The sequence below is a fragment of the Panthera leo genome, chromosome C1 (genome assembly GCF_018350215.1).
Source record: "Panthera leo isolate Ple1 chromosome C1, P.leo_Ple1_pat1.1, whole genome shotgun sequence".
Lineage (NCBI taxonomy): Eukaryota > Metazoa > Chordata > Mammalia > Carnivora > Felidae > Panthera > Panthera leo.
In genome coordinates this window covers 48,447,450-48,473,040 of record NC_056686.1, presented here as the reverse complement: position 1 = coordinate 48,473,040, position 25,591 = coordinate 48,447,450, and the positions used below count along the sequence as shown (strand labels likewise).

General features: G+C 35.1%; 1 protein-coding gene across 1 annotated transcript in view; it reads right to left on the bottom strand.

Annotated features, from left to right (window-relative positions):
• The window catches only part of HOOK1 (hook microtubule tethering protein 1), a 70,868-nt gene that overhangs the window by 3,646 nt on the left and 41,631 nt on the right, over positions 1-25,591 (bottom strand). Inside the window, exons 11-22 of the mRNA XM_042951879.1 lie at positions 20,183-20,323; positions 18,504-18,705; positions 17,841-17,951; positions 15,176-15,263; positions 15,036-15,096; positions 12,943-13,083; positions 10,637-10,730; positions 8,938-8,972; positions 8,320-8,402; positions 7,596-7,696; positions 4,015-4,116; positions 1,596-1,664 (exon numbers count right to left, since the gene is read on the bottom strand). Of these exons, the coding sequence (XP_042807813.1) occupies positions 1,596-1,664; positions 4,015-4,116; positions 7,596-7,696; positions 8,320-8,402; positions 8,938-8,972; positions 10,637-10,730; positions 12,943-13,083; positions 15,036-15,096; positions 15,176-15,263; positions 17,841-17,951; positions 18,504-18,705; positions 20,183-20,323 (1,228 nt within the window). The remainder of the gene's footprint in view (positions 1-1,595; positions 1,665-4,014; positions 4,117-7,595; positions 7,697-8,319; positions 8,403-8,937; positions 8,973-10,636; positions 10,731-12,942; positions 13,084-15,035; positions 15,097-15,175; positions 15,264-17,840; positions 17,952-18,503; positions 18,706-20,182; positions 20,324-25,591) is intronic.

Below are 25,591 nucleotides of genomic sequence, written 5' to 3'. Positions count from 1 at the left end.
GTAGAAAAGCTAAGGGTTCAGAAGCTAATTCATCTGTACATTGTAACACCAGCAAGGAGGAGGAAACAAAGGCATAAAACTCAGTTTCTCTATTTTAACCCACTAAACCTGAAATCATCAAAAACAGTAGCTTAAATTAGTATTCTAACATTAAGCTTAATTATAACAATAAAAAAAGGTTCCAAAGTAATTTTTTCTGTTTGGGCCTTCACTCCACCCACTATGAGCAGACATAACACAAGAGAAAAGCTTAGGTCAATGATTCTCAAATGAGGTCCTCAGATTAACATTTGCACCACTGGAAAAAAAACGGAAATTCTATCTTGCAGATTCTACCCAGACCTACTAAATCAGAAGTTCTGCAGCTGCATCCAGTAACTTGTGTTTTAACAAGTCTTCTAATGCGTGCCAAAGTGTGAGAACCACCATAGTTCACTACTGTCTATCTACACATTGATACATGACAAGTTACTGTAGTTGTGGATATTGGGTTTTTTAGTAAGAAAAGTAATTACTTTTTCTCACTAGCCCACGTAATAGAATTTTACTAAGCTTAGAATCACTAGGAATTAGTATAACACACAGAATATAGTAAATGCTCAAAAGACATGGGTAGAAAATGAATACGTAGTGCATTATTTGGATCTAATATCTTTAATGATTTATGTATTGAGAGGCTGCGGAGGAACAAAGAAAATAATACACAGTTACCAATCTTAACTCGGATGACTGACTTATGAGGGAAAGTTCTGGGAACACTTCACATATGATTTCCTTTAAGGCCTTGCTACATTAGGCCAGATTTTATCAAACAGAGAAGGGAAGGCAAGAGCACAGACAAAAAATATGGTGACATACAAGAATAGGCATGTTTGAGGAAGGACAGCCCGCTCTTTGTGGGGAAGCACAGGGTTCTGACATGGGAGTCCATACTCTCTCATACTAAATAAGCAACAGCTAAGGTAGATAATGGCTGTGTTATTTTCTATTTCGATTAAAATAATCCAAAAGAACCATATACATCATGAAATGCTTGCAAATATCCCACTGACAGTAAGGATGACAAAATAAAATGCACTTCAAATAATTTTACACTATTTTCTCCTTTTTTAACACAGACATACAACTACCGAAGAGTATTTCTTATTAAAAACAAAACAAAACAGAAAACAAAACACAGTGAAAGACACACTTAGAGGCTTCATGGGATGTTAAAACAAATGCTGAGTACTAGAAACACGGGATTTTCATTTCACAGATATTCACATTTCTACAGAAACACTATATGAAGCACAAATTAAATATTTTAGCTCAAATAAGGCAATTTTTAAAATATTTGTGAACTGTTGTGTGTGTGCTTCATGTGCATCACCTAAAAACACTGAAGTATATAATTTGGATTATGACTCACATTAAAAAGAAGAGAGTATGTCAGGAGATACCTGACTACATGCACACAGGGTAACTTCTGTTTACTTATATACGTAAGCATGCATGTGTAATGATCTGTGGTAGAAAATATATTTCTTTCTGTGGCTCCTGGTCAAAACATTTGATAAACACAACATCCAATCACTGGTTGAATGTCAACTCACCTTATTGTACCAGGCAGAAACAATGAGTTTTTCTTCATAATCACGGAATTTTGCTACTTTACATTCACTCTGGAAAAAGACAAAAGGACTATCAAAATCCCAGAAATAAACCCAAACTACCAAAACTGGAATCATTTTTTCACTCTGCTCATTGAGAGAATTTGAAAAATGCATTGTGTAGCACATAAAGCAGTCAAAATCTGAACTGGATCATGGAGAAAGCATGCACAATACCTTTAAGAAAGAGTAAGACTGTGACTAGTAAACCTTTAACTTCAAAAATTTTACTGGTAGGACAGCACTTAAGCAACAACAAATAAGAAACTCATGATTCTCATGCTACTGTCACCTATAAAGAGAGACGAAAGTAATAACTGGGTTAGATGACAAAACAGACCAGCATCTATGGAGGACTCAAAACTAAGGAGAAAGAGGATGTAGTAAAACATATGCCAGAAAATCCTAAAGATCTCCTGTAACGCTTAACCCGAATTTTTCTCTCTCGTTCCTCGGTCATCTGTATACTAGATTGCCTGTGGCCATGCTTGCGTGCTGACCTAGAGACTGACATCCATTTCTTAATTGCTCAAATATAGCAAATTTAGTAATTTCATTGAGCACCAGATACAGTTGGCTCACGTAAATGTTCTACATAAACACATGAGTGTTCCTACAGCGAGATGCTCACAGTACAAAAGGACGCAAGAAATGACGGGGGCAAGATGGCCTTTTGCTGGCTCACACCCACTCCAGACAATGACTCCCCAAGAACGATGGCAGATAGAATAACATCTGCTATTTCTATTACTCTTATTTTTGCTTCTTGCAGCGTATGTGCAGAAAAGTACACATGAACCAAAGCCCATATGCTGTGACGTAACCCAAGTTTCTCCTCAAAGCCCTATCATCAGAGGTGCCATTCTGTCTTTCTACTTGGTAGGGAGCTGCACTTGAAGCATCGACGATGCTGCACACGCTCACTGGCATTCACTGGGAGGTGGATAATCAGGGCAACTCAGAGCTCAGGGGGTTTTCAGTCCAAGTCTCATTATTTTACAGATGAGGAGACCTAGGACCAGAGAGGAGAGGTGATAACTTTAAGAGAACTTACCAATAAAGTAGCAAACTTGGCCTCTCATTTATGTGATATTTAATGCTGGGAGTACAGATATATAAGATACACGCTCTGCCCTCAAACTCTGACACACACCAGGAAGAAGAACAATGCTATTGTGGGTTGAATTAATGAGTTCAAAATACATGGAATCGCTATGGAGAAATAACCAACTTTGTCTAAGGAATCCAGGAAGACACATGTGAGTTGGATGCTGAAGAATGGATAGTATTTCTGCAGAGAGATGCCCCCATCCAGTGCTTTTTTTTTACAGCACGTGACAAGGCCTGGACAAGCACTTAGCAAAGGGCACATAAGGCTGGTGTGCACTCGGAATGTTAAGTCTTTAAACAAAATAGTTCCACTACAGTCCATACGCCCTGGCTCAGAAATAATATGAAGAAAATGGTAAATGAATACAACATGTTTCTCTGAAATACAACATTCCTAGTTGATTTAAAAAGAAACCTACTATCAATTACTCAAATTTCAAGGCTAGTATACAGACCTCATCATGGCTCTGCAATTACACATACGTTATTATAAGGAAGCACATAATGACTTCAAGAATAGTATCACATCTCACCATAGTATTAAATAATTTTGTAAAACACTTTGCAAAGGAAACTAGAACATGCCCAATTATAAAATCTATGAATATACAGTTCCAGACTGACATACTTATTAACGCAGCCAGTAAAAATGGTATGATCATCAGCACAAAAAATAAGTTCCAAAGACCAGGCTAATTAATGAGAAGATGTCATCGCTAACATAACTATGCATGATTAACAACCAAGACTGCCACTTCAGTGCAAGGACTTACTGGATTCTATGAGCACTTTCTTCCCCCAGGAATTGCAACTAATGAGTTTACTTAGGTTCCAGTGAGGAATAGGGAGAAGAAAAGAGAAGGAAAATCTAGTTAACAGAATAGAGTACCTTTTTTTAAAGGTGAGTTTGGTTCCTTTTTTTCCTTTATTTACTTATATTTTCTGAATGAACTCTAATCCACATAATTTTAAAAGGAGCTAACATTATAACAGAACTCTATTAGCCACTAAGGGCTATCCACAGGACTGGCTGTTGTGGGAGTGACAGAGACAATGTAGCAGAGTAGATAAACTCCTATTGGCTGGTGAGATGCTTTGTAGTAAACATACTGAGTGCTAAAACATGGCATTGCCAGCTCCTGATTTCAATTTCTTGTGAAACTTGATCATTAATGGCAGATGCTGGACAGCAATTAATTATCAGGATTATACAGAATAATTAAAAGGAGACGTGTGAATATGAAAATTTTACCTCCAGAATCTCAATTCTTCTCTCTTTCTCTGCCAACTGCTTTCTAAGTAGCATTATTTCAGCTGATGCTGGATTTAGTTTGGGATCTAAAGTTTTTATTACCTGTTGAAAGAAAAAAAAACAAATATTTTACATTTACTTTACATTATCAAGTACTGAAATATAAGCACCTATAAACCTCTGTGAATAAAGTGGAAAATTGTCCAGAAAGTGATCCAGGTGTGAACTATGACTTATTTTACAATTAAATTTGAGTAATAAAAATAACATTATAGAGGTAGAATGATATTATAATTCAGTACCAAAATGGGAAGATCCCTATCTCAAAATAAAATTTCCTTTCTCCAAGGCTCAGTACTCAGGGATAGTAATCTAGTCTTATTAAACTTTGAGCACTGAGGTCTTGAAACAACACTTTCCATATTTATCAGATACATTTTTTAAAAAATTAAAAGAATTTGCTAATTATATAGGAACTCATTGTACAAAGTAACAAAAAAATTCTTAGCAACAACCTTTTTCACTACCATTATCTAGTGAAATGTAACTCAATATGTAAGATCAACTTATTAGAAACTGATGACTTTGTCTGCAATCCCTAGAGTGGCTCAATCACATTTATGGAAGTCACTAAAAGTTAGGTAAAAAGAGATTTTGCTCAGAATGCTGTTCATAGACTCAACTAAACTATGAAGCCAGCAGTATAACAAGAAATTAACTTGAAAATATCAGGTGTAAATTAGAAGACAAAAACAAATTTCCAATAATAAGGTCAGTTGTATGATGTAATTACAAACCTATTCAAAAAGATTTAAACTGATTTAAAGATTTCACCTATATTCACTGAGGTAAAGGAAAAAGACTGAAAGGTAATATGCCTAAAAACTACTGTGGTTCATTCAAAACAATTTGCTGAGTGCTGAATATGGCAGGCACTGACTATGGCCCATGGGATACAGGAGGCTTGGTGCCTGCCTTCGAGGAGTTCACATTGTAAAAGCAGAGTTTAAATCATAATTTAATTACAGAGAACACATCATAATTTTTTACCTCTAAGTAATAAAAAGTATGATTGTGACTTTTCTATATTTTCTGAATTTTCTATCATGGACATTATGTTACTATAATTAACCTCTCCCTCCAAATAATGTAAAGGTAAGAAATGAAATCATGTTTATCATACAAGCAATTGCTTTTTATTTTTATTTTTTAAATGTTTATTATTTGAGAGAGAGAGAGAGAGTGGGGGAGGGGCACAGAGAGAGAGAAAGAGAGAGAGAGAGAGACAGAATCTGAAGCAGGCTCCAGGCTATGAGCTGTCAGCACAGAGCCTGACACGAGCTTGAACTCACGAACTGCAAGATCATGACCTGAGCCAAAGTCAACCGACTGAGCCACCCAGGCGCTCCAGCAATTTTTTTTTTTAAATGATAGTACTTGATGATGACAAGAATATGGTCACTGTTTTGTCTACTTAATTGTGATCCTTTTAGAATATCATTTAGATATATGTATCAAGCACATTATTAAAATGTTCTTATCCTTTGACCTAAAACTTCCATTTGACCCATTAGCTTAGGAACAAGGCTAACATAATAAGCCAAAATAAGGGGCAAGCTTTCTATATAAATAAGTTGCTTATAGTCTTATTTCTAGAAGCAAGAAGGAAAAAGAAATGGAAACAAACTATTTCCAACAACAGGATGATGACTAAATTACTATATACTGCATTCAACTGAATATTATGTAGCCATTCTTTTACTTTGCACAGTCCGCTCTAGAAGCATTTGTCTTGTTTACCTATTCCCTGTGCTAAGTATAACAGCTGCTTAATAAATATTAAAGTATGTTTATATAACATGAGGGAATTATTTTAAACTTTCAAAATATAAATTGTATGTGCTATGATCATACAAATTGTGTGTTCTATGTCTGCAATCATGGACGTAGTATGCACTGAAAAAAATGCACAGTTAAGAAGAAAGGGAATCTTTCTATGTTTTATATTTTCTACTAAAAGCACTTATATAGTTGAGAGACACTAGACTGTGGCAGAGACTGTCTGGATATTTACCAAGACTCCCTAGAAGTTGAGTGCAGCTGTGTGCCTATATTCTGCCCACTGCAGTGAGGGTGAAAGTGGTTCATGTGGCCCCCAGGCCCACCCCGTTACTATCTCCGGTATGGTCTAGGCTGGCTGCCCTCGTCTACCAGCTGGACTAAGTCAAGTACAGCTGGGAACATTGTGTTCAAGAAGGCAAAGACTCTGTCAGCTGGGGGCTCGGGGACACTGCACGGAGCAGAGCCCCTCCCCCACTGAAGAATGGACTTCATATGAAGCCTTGAGATCTTGAGGTGTATCTGTTGTTGCAGGTAATATGGACAACTTAATAAATACAAAATTCAAACATAAAAAGAATAGATACATTAGCAGTATTTTAAAGCGTCATCATATAATCCTCTTGTTTATTCAACAAATAGAAAAGAGTATATTGATATTCTCTAAGAGAGAATGTTTTAAGAAAATACATGGTATTCATGGAAATAAACGATTTTATGAGAATGTTCTTACAGATATTTAAGTTGGAAATAGGGAAAAAGACCAGTCTGGTAAACATTAGAAGAGTGTTTAACTATCTAATCTAAATTAAATGGTAAAACAATTTTAAACAAGTTTGAAGAGCAAAATTTTCACAAAGGCAAACATTCATTTTAAGAACTAAAGATTCCAGGGGCACCTGGGTGGCTCAGTCAGTTAAACATCCAACTTCCGCTCAGGTCATGATCTCATAGTTCATGGGTTCAAGCCCCACATCGGGCTCTGTGCTGACAGCTCAGAGCCTGGAGCCTGCTTCAGATTCTGTGTCTCCCTCTCTTTCTGCCCCTCCCACATTCATGCTCTGTCTCTCAAAAATAAATAAAAGTTAAAAAAAAAACAAAACTTAAGAGCTAAAGATTCCATACTTTCTTAAATTTTTTTTTAATGTTTATTTATTTTTGAGAGAGAGAGACAGAGTGAGCCCTCAGCACAGAGCCCAATGTGGGACTTGAACTCACAAACCATGAGATCATGACCTGAGCCGAAGTTGGACTGAGCCACCCAGGCGCCCCTTAAAATTCTTTCTTTACCATTTATTCATTTGTGAGAGACAGAGAGTGAGTGGGGGAGGGACAGAGAGAGAGGGAGACACAGAATCCGAAGCAGGCTCCAGGCTCTGAGCTGTCAGCACAGAGCCCGACATGGGGCTCAAACCCACAAACTGTGAGATCATGATCTGAGCCGGAGTCAGACGCCGAACCTACTGAGCCACCCAGGCACCCCACGATTCCATACTTTCTAATAGTCATCTTCTCTAATGAGGTCACTGCGGTCCCCGTATAAACTGTCCAAGAACAGCCCTGTGTTTGTTTTACATGATGCTGATGAGTGAGAGGGAGAGACTGTGAGGACTGACCCGCAAGGCAGGGTAGAGTCAGAAAAGGGACATGATGCATATTTAAGAGAGATGACCTCATGGGCGGAATGGGCCTTATGAGAACCTGAGTCAGAAGACTTGAGCTCTGAAAGGTAAGCCACTCACATTCCTTGCTTTCTCCAAGTACATTTTATATCTTTCTTCCATTGCTTTCATATCTTCATCTTTCTTCTGAAGAGCAGCTTCAAGTTCATTGATCTTTTGCACTATTATTGAAAATGAAATGAAACATGACCAATTTAAAATATTCCCTCCTCACACAAAAATTATAGTTATCTGATTATTTTCGAAAGGACTGATAAGAGAACTTAAAAATGTTTATTTCTTCTTTGTAGTGAATTCGTATCTAAAACCTTTGAACTACAACTAACATATCCTCAATCATTTCATATTATTTTTTCTTAAAAATATCTATAATCTGCTTTATCCAGCTTTTCTCCCTTCTATCAAGTGTTTCAATGAGCAAATACACTTCAGCATGTAAGCATAACCATCATAAGAAAATAAAGCAGTCTTTCTACATACTGTTTAAGGCTCAATTTAATTTTATTATAAATTATTTTATTTACATTTCCATAGTATTAATTCTATTATATGTTACCATGTTTGATACTCCTATATATCAATCAGTTCATTTTATTAAGACTTTTTCGCTTTAAAATCAGATCACTTGTTAAACACTGAAATCACTAAAACATTATCATGGTTCTTATTTGCAATGCACACATTTATGGAGTGTCTGAAATCTTGTACACAGTTCTTGCATCTTTCAACTAAAAAAAAGCAAGTCCTTAGTCGTAGTCTGATCCAGGTTTTTACAAATACCTACCATTCTGGTTTACATCTGGCTGAAGATCTTCAATGAGTTCTTGTTTCTTCTGTAATTCTTCCTGGACCTCAGTTAGTTTTTCCCTAAGTAGTGGAAAGAGCATGGAGTTTTGGAAGCAAACAGACCTGAGAATGAAAACTTATTTCTGCCACAGGACATTTGTGGACTGTGGCCAAATCACTTTCTGATCCTGAATCTCCTCACCTGTAAAATGGGCATAATACCTGACACATATTATAGGCTTGTTGTGAGAGGGTAAACTGCCTGACACATGACAGGTACTAAAAATGTTAATTTTTCCCTCTCATCCTTGCTTCCTAAGAAAGTCGGAGGAAATATTTTATTGGTTAAACATCCCACATCTCCACATGTGACAGCTGTCTACTTTGTAAACTCTTCAAATGACATTAGTGATGGAAAAATGTAGGATTTGAGATCATTGACAGGCAGGCTGAACATTTTAGCGCGTTTTTCTTTTGACTTCTTGATGGCAGTGGTGTACATTCAATTGGCATCAGGGGGTTTCTCTTACAAACAAAGTCAGAAAAGGATACTAACTTTAGAAGTTTTTAAAACCCTTCCCCTCTCATATTTGAAATGAAATATCAGTTTACTTACATATGAGCTTCCAACTTCTGCTTTAGTTTGCTGGACTATAAAAATTAAAAAAAGTTGCTGTAAGATAACTATTGTGACAAAGATAAATTTTCCAGACATCAAAATCTCTTTACCTCCTTTTGAAGTGTATTATTTAAAATTATGAATTTTTTAACAATTTGTATTTCTAATAACATACTTGTAAAGACATAAAATTTCAGGTGTTTTTTACTTCAAAGGGAAAGGAAAGGAGGTTAGGAAATGACATAAGGATGAGTACAAGAGAGAAAGAAAAGTGCTTCATATTTCTGAATACCATGAAAATAAAATTTGAACTTGAAGAAAAATACCAAATGCAAGCTGAATGTGATATATTGAGGAGTATCAAACATTTAAAAATCATTTTTTTAAATACATAATTTAAGATGTTAGGCCCTTAGTGAAGAATAGACTTAAATAATTATCTTTATAATAAAGCTTTATCACTATAAATGCAAGCACTCTAATATTAACATCAAAATGAAGAGGATTTTGTTAAAAAATAAAATTCAAAACATAAAACTTCCTCTTTAAAAAGCAGGAGTTTAAATTGCAACACTAGTTCTGTATCATCTACTGAAAAGTTGAAGGGTTTAAAATATAGAATCTGAAACATAACTAAGACACTAATAATTTATTTTTAAAAGATAAATAGAACACATTTAAAAACACCGCAATCCAAAATGTACTCTCTCAAAGAGATCCCATTTTAAAAGTATTCTCTATTGTGGCTTTAAAAAATATTCATATTAGAGAGGTTACAATACCGTATATATGCACATATGAGATGCCGCCATGCATGAGACGATTTCTATTTTCCAAGCCCCCGGGGAAAAAAGAAAAAATCATATAAAGCATATAACAGACAGAGAGGAAACACAACCCCTTCAGTCTTCCTTTTCACCTCTTTACTTACTCTTCATAGCTTTCTCCCCCGTCAACACAGATCTAACCACCTCAGCTTCCATCTAACCAGTACCTAACACACACAGAGCCCTGTCTTTTTGTTGTTGTTTCCATTAAATGCCTTCCTCCCTCTGTCGTTACTTCCTTCCCCCTGCATACAGAGCTCAAACTACAGACACACTGTCAGGTGCATTCAGGTTGGGGCTGTTGAGTTCTGCTGAGTCCTCTTCTCTCTGCCCCCACAATGTTTGCCATCGAAAACAGATTAGAAGCAGCAAGGCCACGAGTCGGCAGGGAAGAAGGGAAGAAATACGAGATGATGCTTTCAAAACTGCATTATGGTTTCTGTCCTTTGGAGGTTAGTATGATCCACTCCTATAAGGCTCTTTGGTAGAGATCATTTTCTCCCTCTCCCTGGTCCTGTTAGAAGTTTTCCTCAATTCTGACCACTGAGCACTCTCAACCAGGACTTTGCTGAGGCCCATCCTGTTGGTGTCCCAGCACAGCCATGAAGACCTCACTGGCAGCACACCAGCAACCATGAAGTTAGGTGTAGCTGTTGAAGTAGGACAGATAGAAATCACCTTCAATACATACGATTAATTTATAGGCTCCAAGGTGGCAAAATCACAGCATCCGTTATGCAGATATATACGGTATTCAAGGGTACCCTCATTGATAAGGGCACTTTCAAACACAAGACGAATTTGGGCGTTAGGACCTCTCGCAGAGAGTCCACACGCAGCAGAATTATTACAGCTTTCAAGTTACTTACACTTTCTCCTTCAGACTTGGACCCTTGTTCCTGTAAAGATTTCTGGAGGTCCTCAATCTGCTGCTGCAATTCTCGGATGCGCTCTTTGCTCAGCCTATTGTAAGATGGATCATATACATTTATTTGTATGGAAAGTCAAAGTAGTTAAGGATCTATAAAGGTGCATTTGTGCAATTGGTGCATTTAAATAGTAATAATGAAGGCTGAACAATTATCTGTGGCTAGGTTTAATATATAGTATAGTAGGCTACTTGCAAAGAAATATTTTTTAAAAAGAAGACATTTATCCAGGAAGTACATACACCCACATGTAAAAATTCAAGATACTTATGCGCCAGTTGCAAAAGCACATCATTTGTGCACAGTACTCACTGGTAAAAGAAATTAGAAAACTAGCTCAGTTTTCCTACAGTTGTATTTAAAAAAAATTTTTTTTAATGTTTATTTTTGAGTGACAGAGAGAAAGAGAGACAGAGAACTATCAAAGGAACAAAAAAGAGAGAGAGGGAGACACAGAATCCAAAGCAGGCTCCAGGCTCTGAGCCGTCAGCACAGAGCCCGATGCAGGGCTTGAACACAGGTCAGCACAGAGCCCGATGCAGGGCTTGAACACAGGAACCATGAGATCATGACCTGAGCTGATGTCGGATGGTCAACCGACTGAGCCACCCAGGTGCCCCCTTACAGGTGTATTTTTAACGAATGGGAACTAGGTTTCTTTTTGTTTCAGATTTCATAGTGTACTGACAAAGGTCACCGTTTTCCAACCATCTCTTCATAATTTTTTGTTTAAATTAAAGAGACTAACACTAGCAACTAATGCAGATTTTTAACTTGGCAAAACCTCATTCTTTAAAACCCTGCTTGAGAATTGCCTCTACTGAGGTTTCCATCAAGAAAGAGAATCTGTCTCTCTTTTCATGTATATATGACCCAACACACCTGCCCATTATAATGCCCCATTGTTCCAGTTATCAGACAATGTAATTATCTATTCATATGTCTATCTTCCTGTTTTAACTTTCTAAAAGCTGAAACTTTGTATCTCCAGTGCTGATATTGAATTGCAGAGGATAGTAATATTTGATGGTCCCTTCACAAAGCTAAAATGTTATTCTTTTTTCAACCACAGTTGATGTAATACTATATATACATGTTTGAGAAACCAGGTTCAAGTGTATCTAAAATTCCTGGTCTCTAAGATCCAATAAAGGTTGGTCAAATAAAACCACATACTTTTACTGAAAAATATGCCATATATAAGAGGCAAGTTAGCATAGTGTTCAAGAGTCCAGACTCCGGAGTCAGAATCACAGAAAGTTCAAATGTGCAATCGAAACTTACTAGCTTATAACTTTGGATAAGTTACTTAACCTCCTTGAACCTCAGCTTCCTTATCCATAAAAGAGATAATTACAGTTCCTATTTCACAGAGTTACTGTGAGGTTTTTTGAGTTAATACCAAACAAGCGCTTAGAAGGTAATACTATATATTACCTTTAGTAAATAGTTTCTAGGTTACCAGTAAAAGAACTCCTATTTCTCTCTGGGATTTGCATAATAAATATATAATACCATATAACACTTGTGCTTTTAACAATTTAATACTTGTTTTTCGAGACAGTCTTACAATAGTTTTTTCTTAAAAATTTTCAGAAACATTGCTAACAGTTTTAAATGACAGCTGTTGAATGAACAGGAATTTTCTTTCCTAAAAAGTTAAGAATGTAGAAAAAATGTAAAATGTATATTTAGAAAAATTTAAAAATAAATTTTGCTTTTCAACATCAGGGAAGTGGCTGGCATATAGTGAACATTTTATCAATGTTATATATTTTTAATATTATAATTTTTAAGCCCCTCCTCAGTATCAGATAAGTACATCATTTGCTTTAAATATGTTATCTGTGAATCTTCATAACAACCTTCAAATAGGTATCACCTCCAGTTATAGCTGAGGACATTAAGTGTGAATTTAAGTAACTTGCCCAGAACAAAACAGTTAATAGGTTTAAATAGAGGTGGCACTCAAATTTGACTCCACAGTCTATGTTCCATCCAAGCACTGACTGCAGTAGAAACCCAGATTGTCATTTACTCGTTTGTTAAATTTTCTGAGAATTATGAAGACATATAAATGAAATTCAAGAATGAGAAACCTGGTTACTAAAGTGTGCTAGAAGCAACGGGAGTGAGAGACTAAACTCCTAACTATTTCAATTACGATGATATCTCCCTCTTCTGTGAGTCAAGATTTGGTGGCTACCTAATGGAATCACTATGACAATTACACAAGAGTGGGTCACCTTTGCTCGGTTTCCAGTTCATTCATCTTGCGGTGCTTCTGTTCGAGCTGTTCCTGGAGTTCCTCAATACGTTCATTCTCAGTACCTTCCTGTTGTAAGCGAAGCATCTTATTTTCATGTTGCAGTCGAATAAATACTTCCCTGATGTTGAAAAGAAAATTTATTTTTAAATTTTTCTAAATATACATTTTACTTTTTTTTACATCCTTAGCTTTTTAGGAAAGAAAATTCTTGTTCATTCAATAACTGTCATTTAAAACTGTTAGCAATGTTTCTGAAAGTTTTTAAGAAAAAACCTTCATATATTGTCAGACTGTCCTGAAAAACAAGTTGTGAATTTTTAAAAGCACAAGTGTTATATTATATTAAATATTTATTATGCAAATCCCAAAGAGAAACAGGAGTTCTTTCACTGGTAATTTAGAAACTATTTACTAAAGGTAATATATAGTATATCCTCAGAAAACATAAATTAAAAGCAACAGGTTTAAGAAATCAGTTTGCTTATGGGGTGCCTGAGTGGCTCAGTCAGGTGAAGTCTGACTCTTGATTTCGGCTCAGGTCATGATCTCACAGTTTGTGAGTTCGAGCCCCATATCAGGTTTCACACTGACAGAGCACCTTCACTCGCTCTCTCTCTCTCAAAATAAATAAATAAACGTAAAAAAAAAGAAATCAGTTTGCTTAATATTTTTATTTTTTTAATGTTTGTTTATTTTTGAGAGAGACAGAGAGAGAGAGAGAGCAAGGGAGGGGCAGAGAGAGAGGGAGACACAAATCCAAAGCAGGCTCCAGGCTCTGAGCTGTCAGCACAGAGCCCAACGTAGGGCACGAACTCGTGAACTGGGACATCATGACCTGAGCCAAAGTTGGATGCTTAACCAACTGGGCCCACCCAGGTGCCCCTAGTTTGCTTAATATTTCTAAATATACTTTCATGATGACAGGCCTATCACTGTCTCTAGATTATTTTTGTTTTAAAAAAAAATCTTTATTAAAAGTTTACATACACATATTTTCTAAAATGCAAATGATAGGAATGATATTAAAGAAAAAAGTAATGTTCTCCTACCTGCCTCCCTAAATGCAATTTCTCAGAAGCAACTAATTTCAATTAATCTCAGTTTGTGTTCTTCCGAACAACAGCATCATGACTTTAAACTATAGACTCATATGGCTATTTTAAAGTGATATTAATATCACTGGATACTAACTAACAAGTTGCTTTCCAGTCCAACAGGTAAAGAGCTCTGTCTTAACAAAAGTTGAACAAAATGAAAGTCAACAAATTTGCAAGCTATATGCTAAGTGAAACAAGTCAGTCACAAAAGGCTGCATATTGTATGACTCTATGTATATGAAATTCTGTAACAAGCAAATGGACAAAGAGTCAATTCTTGGTTGCCTGGGGCTGGAGCTGGAGGAGAAGCAGGAAAGAGGAATGACTGCTAATAGGGACAGGGTATCCTTCTGGGAAAATGAAATGTTCTCAAATTAGATGGCTGCACAACTCTAGGACTACACTAAAAACCACTGAGCTGTACAACTGTAAATGGGTGAGTTGTAGCTCAATAAATCTGCTTAAAAAGAATTTGAAGTAATAAATAAAACTCTTACCACAAAAAAGAAAACCATAAAAACTACCAGATTAGTCAAATGCCTACAAGTAAACATAGCAGTAAAATACGAAAATAAAAGCTGGTGAAGAAGAATCTCTAAAATTTATATTTTATTTAACTTCTGCTTAATCCTCCTGCTATATTTGACAGCCCCTCTCCTATTGGCTTCACCCACGTGGATTTAAAGGCCATGTATAAAAAGGGTTTTCCGTAGAGCTTCTGGGTAGGGAAAGAAGTTCAACACAGTAAAAGTCATATCATAAAAACCAGAATATCTCATTCAGCAAGTCTGTGAAATTTTACTTCTGATAAGGCCTAAAACTGCTAAAGTAGCAATAACAATCTAAGAAGCTCAAGCAGATGAGACAAAGTATTTTGAGCTCTATGACTCATAAAATGGAACATTTTAAAGGCTAATAATTTTTTGAAAAGAATCACATTTCTAATATTATCAATTAATAAAAACACATTTACCTGTATTCCACGGGCATAATCTCAGCAGCAAGATTCTCAAAACTTTTTGTAGCAGACGCATCTAAACAACAACAATGAAACATCAACATTCCAGCATTTCTATCATTAAAAAAAACTTTTCAAAATCCAACAAAATTCACCTGTTTGGTTTAGATGATCTTGCTGTACTTGTGAACATCGAAGCTCTTCATTCGTTTCTTTCAGAGTATCACGTTGTTCTATTAGTCTCTAAAAAAGAAATGTTTATATGAGCAAAACAATTGTTTCCACAAGAAATGTACTTTATGGTTATAACAATTTATCTTAGCAAACTAATTTCCTAATTGTTGCTTAGTTATTTAAAAATGACAATATTTTAGTTTTAGTGCTAAATCATGTAAATAATCTTTACCCAACACAAATCTTGTGATTTCAAAGATAATATACCTTTGAACCAAACTGATGTAATTATGCAACAGAGTACAAATATGCAATTGTGGAGTAATTAGTAAAAAGTATGGACTCTGTAGGCAAATAGATCGTGGCTTGAATTCCAGGTTCCCTATTTCCTAGTTACATTATGTGGGGTGAGTTATTTAGTTCTTTGGCTTTAGGATCCACACCATCAAAATGGAAATGCTGATACTTAGATCCTTGCAAAGGTGTTCTGAATAGTGAGCGAGGTAAAGTTTGTGGTTATTTTAAGAATTGATGAGGGAGCTCCTGGGTGGCTCAGTCAGTTAAGCATCCAACTTCGGTTGAGGTCATGATCTCATGGCTCGTGAGTTCAAGTTCATGTCGGTCTCTGGGCTGACAGTGTAGAGCCTGGAGCCTGCTTCGAGTTCTCTGTCTCCCTCTCTCTCTGCCCCTCCCCTGCTCACGCTCTGTCTCTCTCTCTCTCTCTCTCTCTAAAATGAATCAACATTTAAAAAAAAAAAAGAATTGATGAGCCATTATTGATTTTTTTTTTAATTTTTTTTTAACGTTTATTTATTTTTGAGACAGAGAGAGACAGAGCATGAACGGGGGAGGGGCAGAGAGAGAGGGAGACATAGGATCGGAAGCAGGCTCCAGGCTCTGAGCCATCAGTCCAGAGCCGGACGTGGGGCTCGAACTCACGGACCGCGCGATCATGACCTGAGCTGAAGTCGGACGCCCAACCGACTGAGCCACCTAGGTGTCCCTGGTTTTTAACATTAGGGTTAACGGTTTCTTTTTTACTTTTATGGGTTCTGACAAATGTATAATGTATCTATCACTAAAGGCTCATGGTCAATTGATTTTTAACAAGGGTATCAAGACAATTCAATAGGGAAAGAACAATAGTGCTGGGACAACTGAATACCACTCAGAAAAGAATGAAGTTGAGACTCTTATACCATATACAAAAATTCAAAATTTATCACAGAATAAATATAAGAGCTAAAACTGTAAAACTAAAAGAAAACAAAAAACATAAATCTTTATAACCTCACATTATTCAATGACTTCATAGAAATACTACCAAAAAATACACAAAAGAATAAAATGGCTAACTCTGATTTCATCAATGAAAAACTATTCTGCTGCAAACCATACCATCAAAAAAGTGAGAAGACAACTCACAGAATAAAAGAACATATTTGCAAATCATACATCTGAGAAGGAGCTTATGTCCAGAATATATAAAGAATTCTTACAACTCAATAATAAAAAGGCAAATAATTTAAATAGTATGTGAATAAGTGATTTGAAGAGATAATTTCTTCAAGGAAGATATACAAATGGCCAACAAGTACATGAAAAGATGCTCAAATTCATCAGTCATCACGGGAATACAAATCAAAACCACAATGGCATACCACTTCATAGTCACTAAGACAGCTAAAATTAAAAGGCTGGTAAGTGTTGGCAGGGATGTGGAGAAATTGGAAACCTTTACAAATTGCTGAGAATGAAAAATGGTTCACCTACTTCAGAATACAGTCTGGTATTTCCTTAAAAGGTTAAACATAGTTATCATATGATCCAGCAGTACCGTTCATAGGTATATACTCAAGAAATGAAACACGTCTACATAAAAACTGTAAATAAACGTTCATAGCCATGTTAACTGTTTAATAGGCAAAAAGCAGAAATAGCCCAAATGTCCATAAAATGATGAAAGGATAAATAAAATGTGGTATGTCCACAGAATAGGGTATTATTCAGCATGAAAACAAAGTACTGATTCATACCACGAAATGGATAAACTTTGAAAACATTAAGCTAAATGAATGAATCCAGTCACAAAACCCACAAAGTGTATAATGACATATTCTGGACAGACTGGGCAAATCTATAGAGAAAGACAGTAGAGTAATGGTTGCTGAAGCTGGGTGGGAGGGAACCAGAACACAGAGCAGCTGCTAGTAGGCACACTGATGGGGTGAGGAGAGTGTTCTAAAATCTGACTGTGGTGATGGCTGCACAACTACAAATGTACTAAAAACTGCTGCATGGTACACTTTAAGTAGGCAAAATTGATGGCATATACATTATATCTCAATAAAGCCATCAAAAAAAATCCCACCTATGGTGCCTGCTCTCAAGGAGCCAACGGTCTAGAATGGGAACGCACGCACTGAGACATAGGGGCCTTGCCTCTGTGACTCCATCTTCCCTTGGGAAGGAAAGTAACGAAACTGTAGGGTGAATTCTTTCTACTTCCTTTTACACCAACACTCTAATTTGGAGAAAGACAGAAGAAGAACTGACTGATGTGACTTCCAATCTTAGAATAGCAAGGATAATATTAAAAACTAAAAGAAGACAGGCGTATGACTTATCAACTGTAATTATGTTTACCTCTTTTTCCTTAAGTAAAGCTTCGTGTTTTTCTTCAAGCCGCTTCATTTCAAATGCTAGTGTATCTGCCCTTTTGGATTCAGAGGAAAGTTTATTGTGAAGATCTTGAACCTTTTGTCGAAAACAAGAGTATATAATATTAATAGTTTTTCAGAGGTCAATAAATGAGAAACTGATTGGAAATAAAACTTAGACTAAGAATATAATCCAGTAATCCTCAATAGTTGTGAAAATAGCATGTGGATAAGAGTTAACATAAATTTTAAAATACTCAAATAATAACTTAATAAGAAAATCATTCTTGTACTCTACTGTTTCTCTAGGTTGCTTGATAAATAGCTAAACAGAATATTACCGGCTATAGCTCCATTCTCTAGGCAATTATTATTAGTTACCAGAAATGCTAATAATAAGCAGTAAAATGCCTCCCAATATATACAAGCTCAGAAGAGAATAAAAAGGGGAAAGACCTAGATAACTCAAACTCAACTATCAATCCTGGAATTAAAATTACAGGTAGGAGAAATCTGTCATCATAATAAGCTCACAGCTGGTTATAGGCAATGTTCTTCACCTCTCTATCATTCTTAAAGTATCAGAAGGAATAAGAAAGTTGAGCTCTTTCAGATACAATGATTAAAAAAAATTGACATATTTTCTTACCTGCCTCTTGTACGTTTCTAATTGTGTACGTGCTGCATTTGCCTTCTTTAATTCTTCTTCTAAGCTGACTGTGTTATGCATATACATCATGTTTGTTTCTTGTAAAGTTTTCACCTGCTTGCGAAGGTCATTCAGATCTTGTAATTTCTGACGATACATCTCGACCGTTGATTCTAGTTTATTAGCTTTATCAGAGGTAGCCCTATAATAAAGCTACATGTTACTGGGTAAAAGCTAGTAAATGCACATAACATTTCTATTCTGGCCCTAAAATTAGTCAGCTAGATAAACTATCAATTGGCTGAAACAACAGAAAAGAAAATCGGACAGACAGCAAAAGAATTAAACTGTGTGAGAACTTTAGAAAAAGACTCAAGTCCAGTGTGGAACCTTTTTGTTATAAAGGCATCAAAACAAAAATGCCTTAAATTTGACACACTAAATTATCAAACCGTTTCATACAGCACAATGTCTAAAAAAGAATGGTTTTGTAAATGTAACTGAACAATTCCAAGCTTCTCTGAAGCTTACAGGCCAATTTTGCTTTGTGTTTAACATTTAGTGCAGTTTTATTCTAAGTATTTGATATACTTAGGCAGTTGACTTATAATTTGTTTGACAAAGCACATCCCTTTAGAGTTGTGCTTACCTGGCCAACTAGAGCAAAAATAAATACATAAACCAAATCACTTTCCATCACATGCAAGTTCAAATGAATGCTAGGAAGATTTTGTTTCAAATGGACATAAAAACTGGGCAACAAAATGGCTAATTAAGAAAATTTAACAGAAAAGGCTCAGTAGGTTGAGGGTCTGACTTCAGCTCAGGTCATGATTTTGCAGTTCCTGGGTTCAATCCCCATGTCGGGCTCTGTGATGACAGCTCAGAGTCTGGAACCTGCTTCGGATTCTGTCTCCCTCTCTCTCTGCCCCTCCCCTGCTGATGCTCTGTCTCTCTCTCTGACTCTCAAAAGTAAATAAAACATTTAAAAAATTTTTTTAAAAAAGAAAATTTAACAGAAAATATAAAGAGCATATGGATAGTCTGTTTGCTTGACTAACAATTCATAGGAAAAGCTAAATATAAATTTTATATTGTCAAAGACAGTAAGAGAACCTTGGGATAACCCTGAAATAAATGTTAAGATACTTACCTATATCTATTTTATATCAAATGCCGAAATATGGATTGTGAGAATACTTTCCCTCATGTAAAAAGTTCACAAAATAAACTAATGAGTACAAGGAGATGAAGCTAAACGTATCTAAAAGTAATTCAGTTTACACAATCTTAAGAAAAAGATATCACCCCCCCCCCCCCCGCCTCAATCGGGCTCTGTGCTGTCAGATATGCTTGAAATCCATTCTTTCTCTCTCTCTCTCTCTCTCTGCCCCTCCCTGGCTGTGCGTGTGCTCACTCTCTATCTCTCTCAAAAAAAGAAAAAGGTATCATTTTGGGTTTACAAATTCTAATATGAAATTGTGCTAACAAAGATTGAATATTATCCTTAAACTGCAATTATTATCAACAAGCATAAATTAAGTAAAGACTAGGAGCCTGGAAAAAACTGATCAGTACTTGATATGTAGAAATAACCCTACGAATCCCTGATTAAAATATGGAATACTGAAATGACTAATAACTTAGAAGCGACATAATTATATTCAGACATGGCATACCTAAGGACATCTATTTCATCTTTCAGGGCTCTTGTTTCTTCAGCAAGACTAGTCAGTTCATCATTCCTATGTTGAAATTCAATTAGTTGCTTTTCAAGTTCTTCACAGTGAACACGATAATCATCTTTCGCAGCTTCAAGCCTTGCATAAACAAAGTAAGTATTTATAATGTAATTTCCATTATTTGTTTTCTTACTGAGACATGAGCTTAGCAAGACATACTTTTAAAATGTTCTTTAAAATTCTACACTCAAAAGAAAGACTAAAAGAATAAGACACTTCTGGCTCCCGGATTTAAAACTGGCTGAGAATAAACTAATGTCCTGAATTTTCATTTTCACTTCTGAAATATGGTGCTTGGTTATCACTAGTTCTAAAAGGGGTTTTAATCTCAGAAGGTGAAGAGAAAATGTATAGATATATAATTACTCAAAAATATACATCGCGTGTGAAATGGTAAAATATTAACTCTAAGTAGACTATGGTAAGTTATGGATAAATACCTCAAACTCTATGGTAAAAACAAAAAGTAAGAAGATGGGGAAGTCTGGTGGCTCAGTTAAGCCTCTGACTCTTGAACTCAGCTCAGGTCATGATCTCACAGTTCATGAGTTTGAGCCCCATGTCAGGTTCTGCACTGACAGTAAGGAGTCTGCTTGGGATTCTGCTCCTCCCCCACTCGTTCGTTTTTTGTTTTTTTTTCTCTCTCTCTCTCTCAAAATAAATAAACTTTAAAAAAAAAAGGAAAAAGGCAATACAGTGTTTAACATCAAATATTAAAAAAAAATATTTGATTCCAAAAGAATGCAGGAAAGGAAGATAAAGGAAAGGAATAGATATGACAAATGAAAAACAGCAAATTGACAGACCTAAATACAACCATAACAAAAATTACATAAAAGGCCAATAGGTTAAACACACCAATTGAAAAGGCAGAGACTATCAGACTAAACAAAAAAAGCTCAAATATACATTAATTATACAAGGGATATTATAAACATAAAGACACAGATTAAAAGTAAAAGGATTTAAAAACACCATGAAAACAGTAAGCAAAGGAAATTGGGGTGGTTATGGTAACATCAAACAAAATAAATTTCAAGACAAAAAAAGTATTATCAAAGAAATGTTTCATAATTATAAAAGGGTCAATTACTAGAAAGCCATATCATCAACGTATATATATATACCTAAAAATAGTTTTAAAATACATGAAACAAAAACTGATAGAATCAAGGGTAGAAATCCACAAATCCACAATCATTGTTTAATACCAGTCTCTAATGAATGACAGAACTAAACAAAAACAAAAAAAAAAAAACTAAACATAAAAATACAGAAGAGATCTGAACATTATTAACCAACATGATTCAGTTGACATGTATAGAACATGTCAGTCAAAAATGACAGAACACACATTTTTGCAAGTGCACATGTAACACTAATCACAATGAAACATGATGAGCAATAAAATAAGTATTAATAAATATCAAAAGACTGCAATCCCATGCAATATGTTCTCTAACCATAAGAGACTTAAATTAGAAATCAGTCACAATAAGAAGTCTAGAAAAGCCTTAAATACTTGGAAATTAAACAACATGTTTCTAAACAACCCACAAGTCAAGGAAGAAATCACAAAGGAAACTGGAAAATAATTCAGACAGAATAACAACAGAAAGACAACCAGTTAAATTTGGGGAACGTGGCTAAACCAGTGCTTGGAGGAGAATTTACAATTTTAAAGGCTTATATATTAGAAATGAAGAAAGTCTTAAAATCAATCCAAATTTCAACCTTAAGAGGCTAGGAAAAGAAGAGCAAATTAAATCCAAAGTAAATAAAAGGAAAGAAAGAAAGAACAGAGATGTACAACTAATAATACGGAAAGCTAATAAAGTTAATAGATTAATAACATTGATGAAACCCTAGTAAGAGTGATCAAGAAAAATGAGAAAAAATACAAATTACCAATACCAGGAATGAAAAAGCAAGCATCAGTATAGCTCCTACAGTCATTAAAATGACAATGAAAGAATATTATGAACAACTTTATGCCAATAGATTCAACGTCTTAAATATAAGCATATACCTTGAAAAGCACAACTTATCAAACTGACATAGATGAAACAGAAAATCTAAGAAGCCCTATGAGCACTGATGAAATTATATTGTCATTAAAAGCCCTTTCACAAAGAAAACCATAGGCTCAGATTGTTTAATATCATTCACACATAAACTCTTTCAGAAAACAGAGAGAATTCTTCCCAATTATTCTATGAGACTAGCAGAACTCTGACAACCTAAAAAAAAGGCATTACATGAGAAAAAAAGTTATAGACCAGTATCTATTATGAAGACAACCAAAAAAAAAAAAAAAATTCTCTCAATCTACAAGCAAACTGAATCTAGTTAATATATATGCAGAATAAGTATGACCAAAGTGGTCTAACCCTGAAATATAAGATTGTTCAACAATCAAAAAATACAACAATCATAATGAAAGAATGAAAAAGAAAACCACACTGTCATTTCAAGATGTAGAAAAATCATTTGACAAAAGTCAACAATTAGTAATAAAAACTCTTAGCAAGCCAGAAATAAAGGGGAATTCCTTCAAACAGAAAAAAAACACATTATAAAACTTTACAGCAAGTATTATACTTGATGGTACTTAATTGAACATTTCCCCCCTAAGACCTGGAATAAAGTAAGATGTCTTCTCTTGTTCAATGCAAGAAAAATAAATACAGGGCAGAAATTAAAAGGAAGATGTAAAGCTCTATTAATAGATTAGATGACTATGGATGCCTTAGAATTTTCTACATAAACCATTTTCTAGAATCAATAAGTGAAGACATAAAAGTTTCAGAAGACATAAAAGTTTCAAAATAAAAGCTTGAGTTTCAATATATAAAAATTAATTGTACATATTAGCAGCCACTTTTCAGAATAATTTTAATTGTATTGGTAATAGCATCTACATGGGAATAAAGTTAACAAAACACAAAACTTCTCTGCTAGAAACAACACAATATTGCTGGGAGAAACTAAAGACTTAAATAAATGAAGATACCATGTTCATAGACGGTAATTCTCAATATAGTTAAGATATCAATTTTACAGAACCTAAATCATAATCACAGAAGGTTTTTTTAAATGGAAATTGACTGACAGATGTGAAAATGCAAAAAGACTTGGAATAGCGAAAACAAATTTTGAAAAGAAAGAACAAAGTTGGAATACTTATACTACCTGATTTTAAACTTACTTTAGAGCTAAAGTAATCAAGACCACATCATACAGGCATAAAGACAATCTGATCAATAGAAAACAACTAGAGAGTCCAGAAGATGAACTCAATTTTATGATACCATTTTTCATGAAGATACAAAGCAATTTGGAGTAAAATTAAAATATCTTCAATGATCCAACTGTAACGACTAGATATCCATATGGAAAACAAAAATAAAAATAGGGACGCCTGGGTGGCTCAGTTGGTTAAGTGTCCAGCTCTTGATTCTGGCTCAGGTCATGATCTCACCGTTCATGAGATGAAGCTCTGTGCTGGGCTCTGTGCTCTCAGCACAGAGCCGTGCTTGGTATTCTCTCCCTACCCGCACCCCTTCCCTGCTCATGTTCTCTCCCTCTCAACATAAGTAAATAAACTCTAAAAAATAACAAAATAAATAAAAAATAAAAATAAATAAAGCTTGACCTCCATACCTTACACCATTGTTTTAGAAAACAATTCAAAATGGACTATAGCCTTAAATGTAAAAGATAAAACTGTGAAGTTTCTAGAAGAGCATAATAGAGAGTATCTTCATGGCATGGAAGTAGACAAAGATTTCTTGGACAATACACAAAAAACCACTAATATTAAAAATATTGACAAATCAGACATCATCTAAGAACTTTTCCTCTTTGAAAGACCCCATTTAAAAAATGAAAAGGCAAGTCAAAGAATGAGTGAAATATTACTATGCATATATCTGACAAAACGATTTGTATCCAAATTTTTAAAACTTCCTACAACGAATTGATAATGACAAACAACCCAATTTAAAAACAGCTCAACAGTGTGAAGAGACACTTCACAAAGTAAGATATATTGCCAATAAGCACTTGAAAAGGGGCTTATCACATCATTTGTTGTCAGAAAAATGCCAATTAAAGCCATAATGAAATACTACTACATTTTCCCTGAAATGTTTAAAGTTAAAAAGACAGATAAGAACAAAATATCCTACCAGACAGAACAACTAGAGCAATAAGCAGCAAACTCTGCTCATAGAGTATAAAATGTTATAGCCGCTTTGGAAAACGGTTTGGCAGTATCTTTTACAATTAAACAGCTAGTGCGTAACTCAGCAATACTGCTGTATGTATTTACCAATGGGAAATAAGAAAACGTATGTCTTTAAAAAGTCTTGTATTATAATGTTCAGACTAGTTTTACTTATATTAACCCCAATTGGGAAACCCAAAATGCCCATCTAAAGGGAAATGGATAAATAAAAGTGTGGTATAATGTAGAATAATTCCAAATATTTGAATACTATTTAGCAATAAAAAATAATGAATTACAGATACATTCAAAACATAAATGAAGCTCACAAAAATGCTGAGCAAAAGAAGCCAATCACCAAGAAGTTCATGCTGCATTATTCAATTTATATGATGCTCTAGATTAGAGAAAACTAATCAATGCTGAAAACTACTCAGAAGAGTAATTAGCCTCTGGGAGGTAGGGGTTGACTGGGAAGAAGCATAAAAGAACTTTTTTCAGTGACTGAAATGAACCATATATTGATAAAAGTGTGATAACACAAATGTATGCCGTTGTTAGCACATTAAATTGGACGCAGTATTTCTTCATTTCACAACATGTAAATGTTACCTTGTAAAAGAACCATAAACATACTGAAGTCTAATAATATTTTGTATTAAAAAGGTAAGACTGCAATTCTTAAATTGCTTTCTATGTGTTTTAGGATTAAGTATATGAGAATATATGTTCAGGAAAATGGGAGCCAGGTTTCTCACCACTGGAGGAGTTGACAATATGGAAATGCAGATCAGAATGAACCCCGAAGACAGGGGACTAAAAGGAAAGATGTCAATATGAACTCACTGTTCATACTGAGAAACAGAATAAATGCAGACATGTGTATATTCCAGCGTGTGGACACAGGCAAGTGTGAACATCGGTCGTAGGAACCTGTGCTAGTGTATTTCCTAGCTCTGTACTCCAAAGTGGCCTAGAAGCAAGGACCAAAACACTCATTTGGAGCACAGGTCTTTGTTTCTAAATAACATTCTCCACTAGAAGGAATTAAAAATCCTTGGAGAAATGGCTGACTGCAGAGTCTGGAAAGAAGGAGAATGAGTCTAGAATATTTTGTT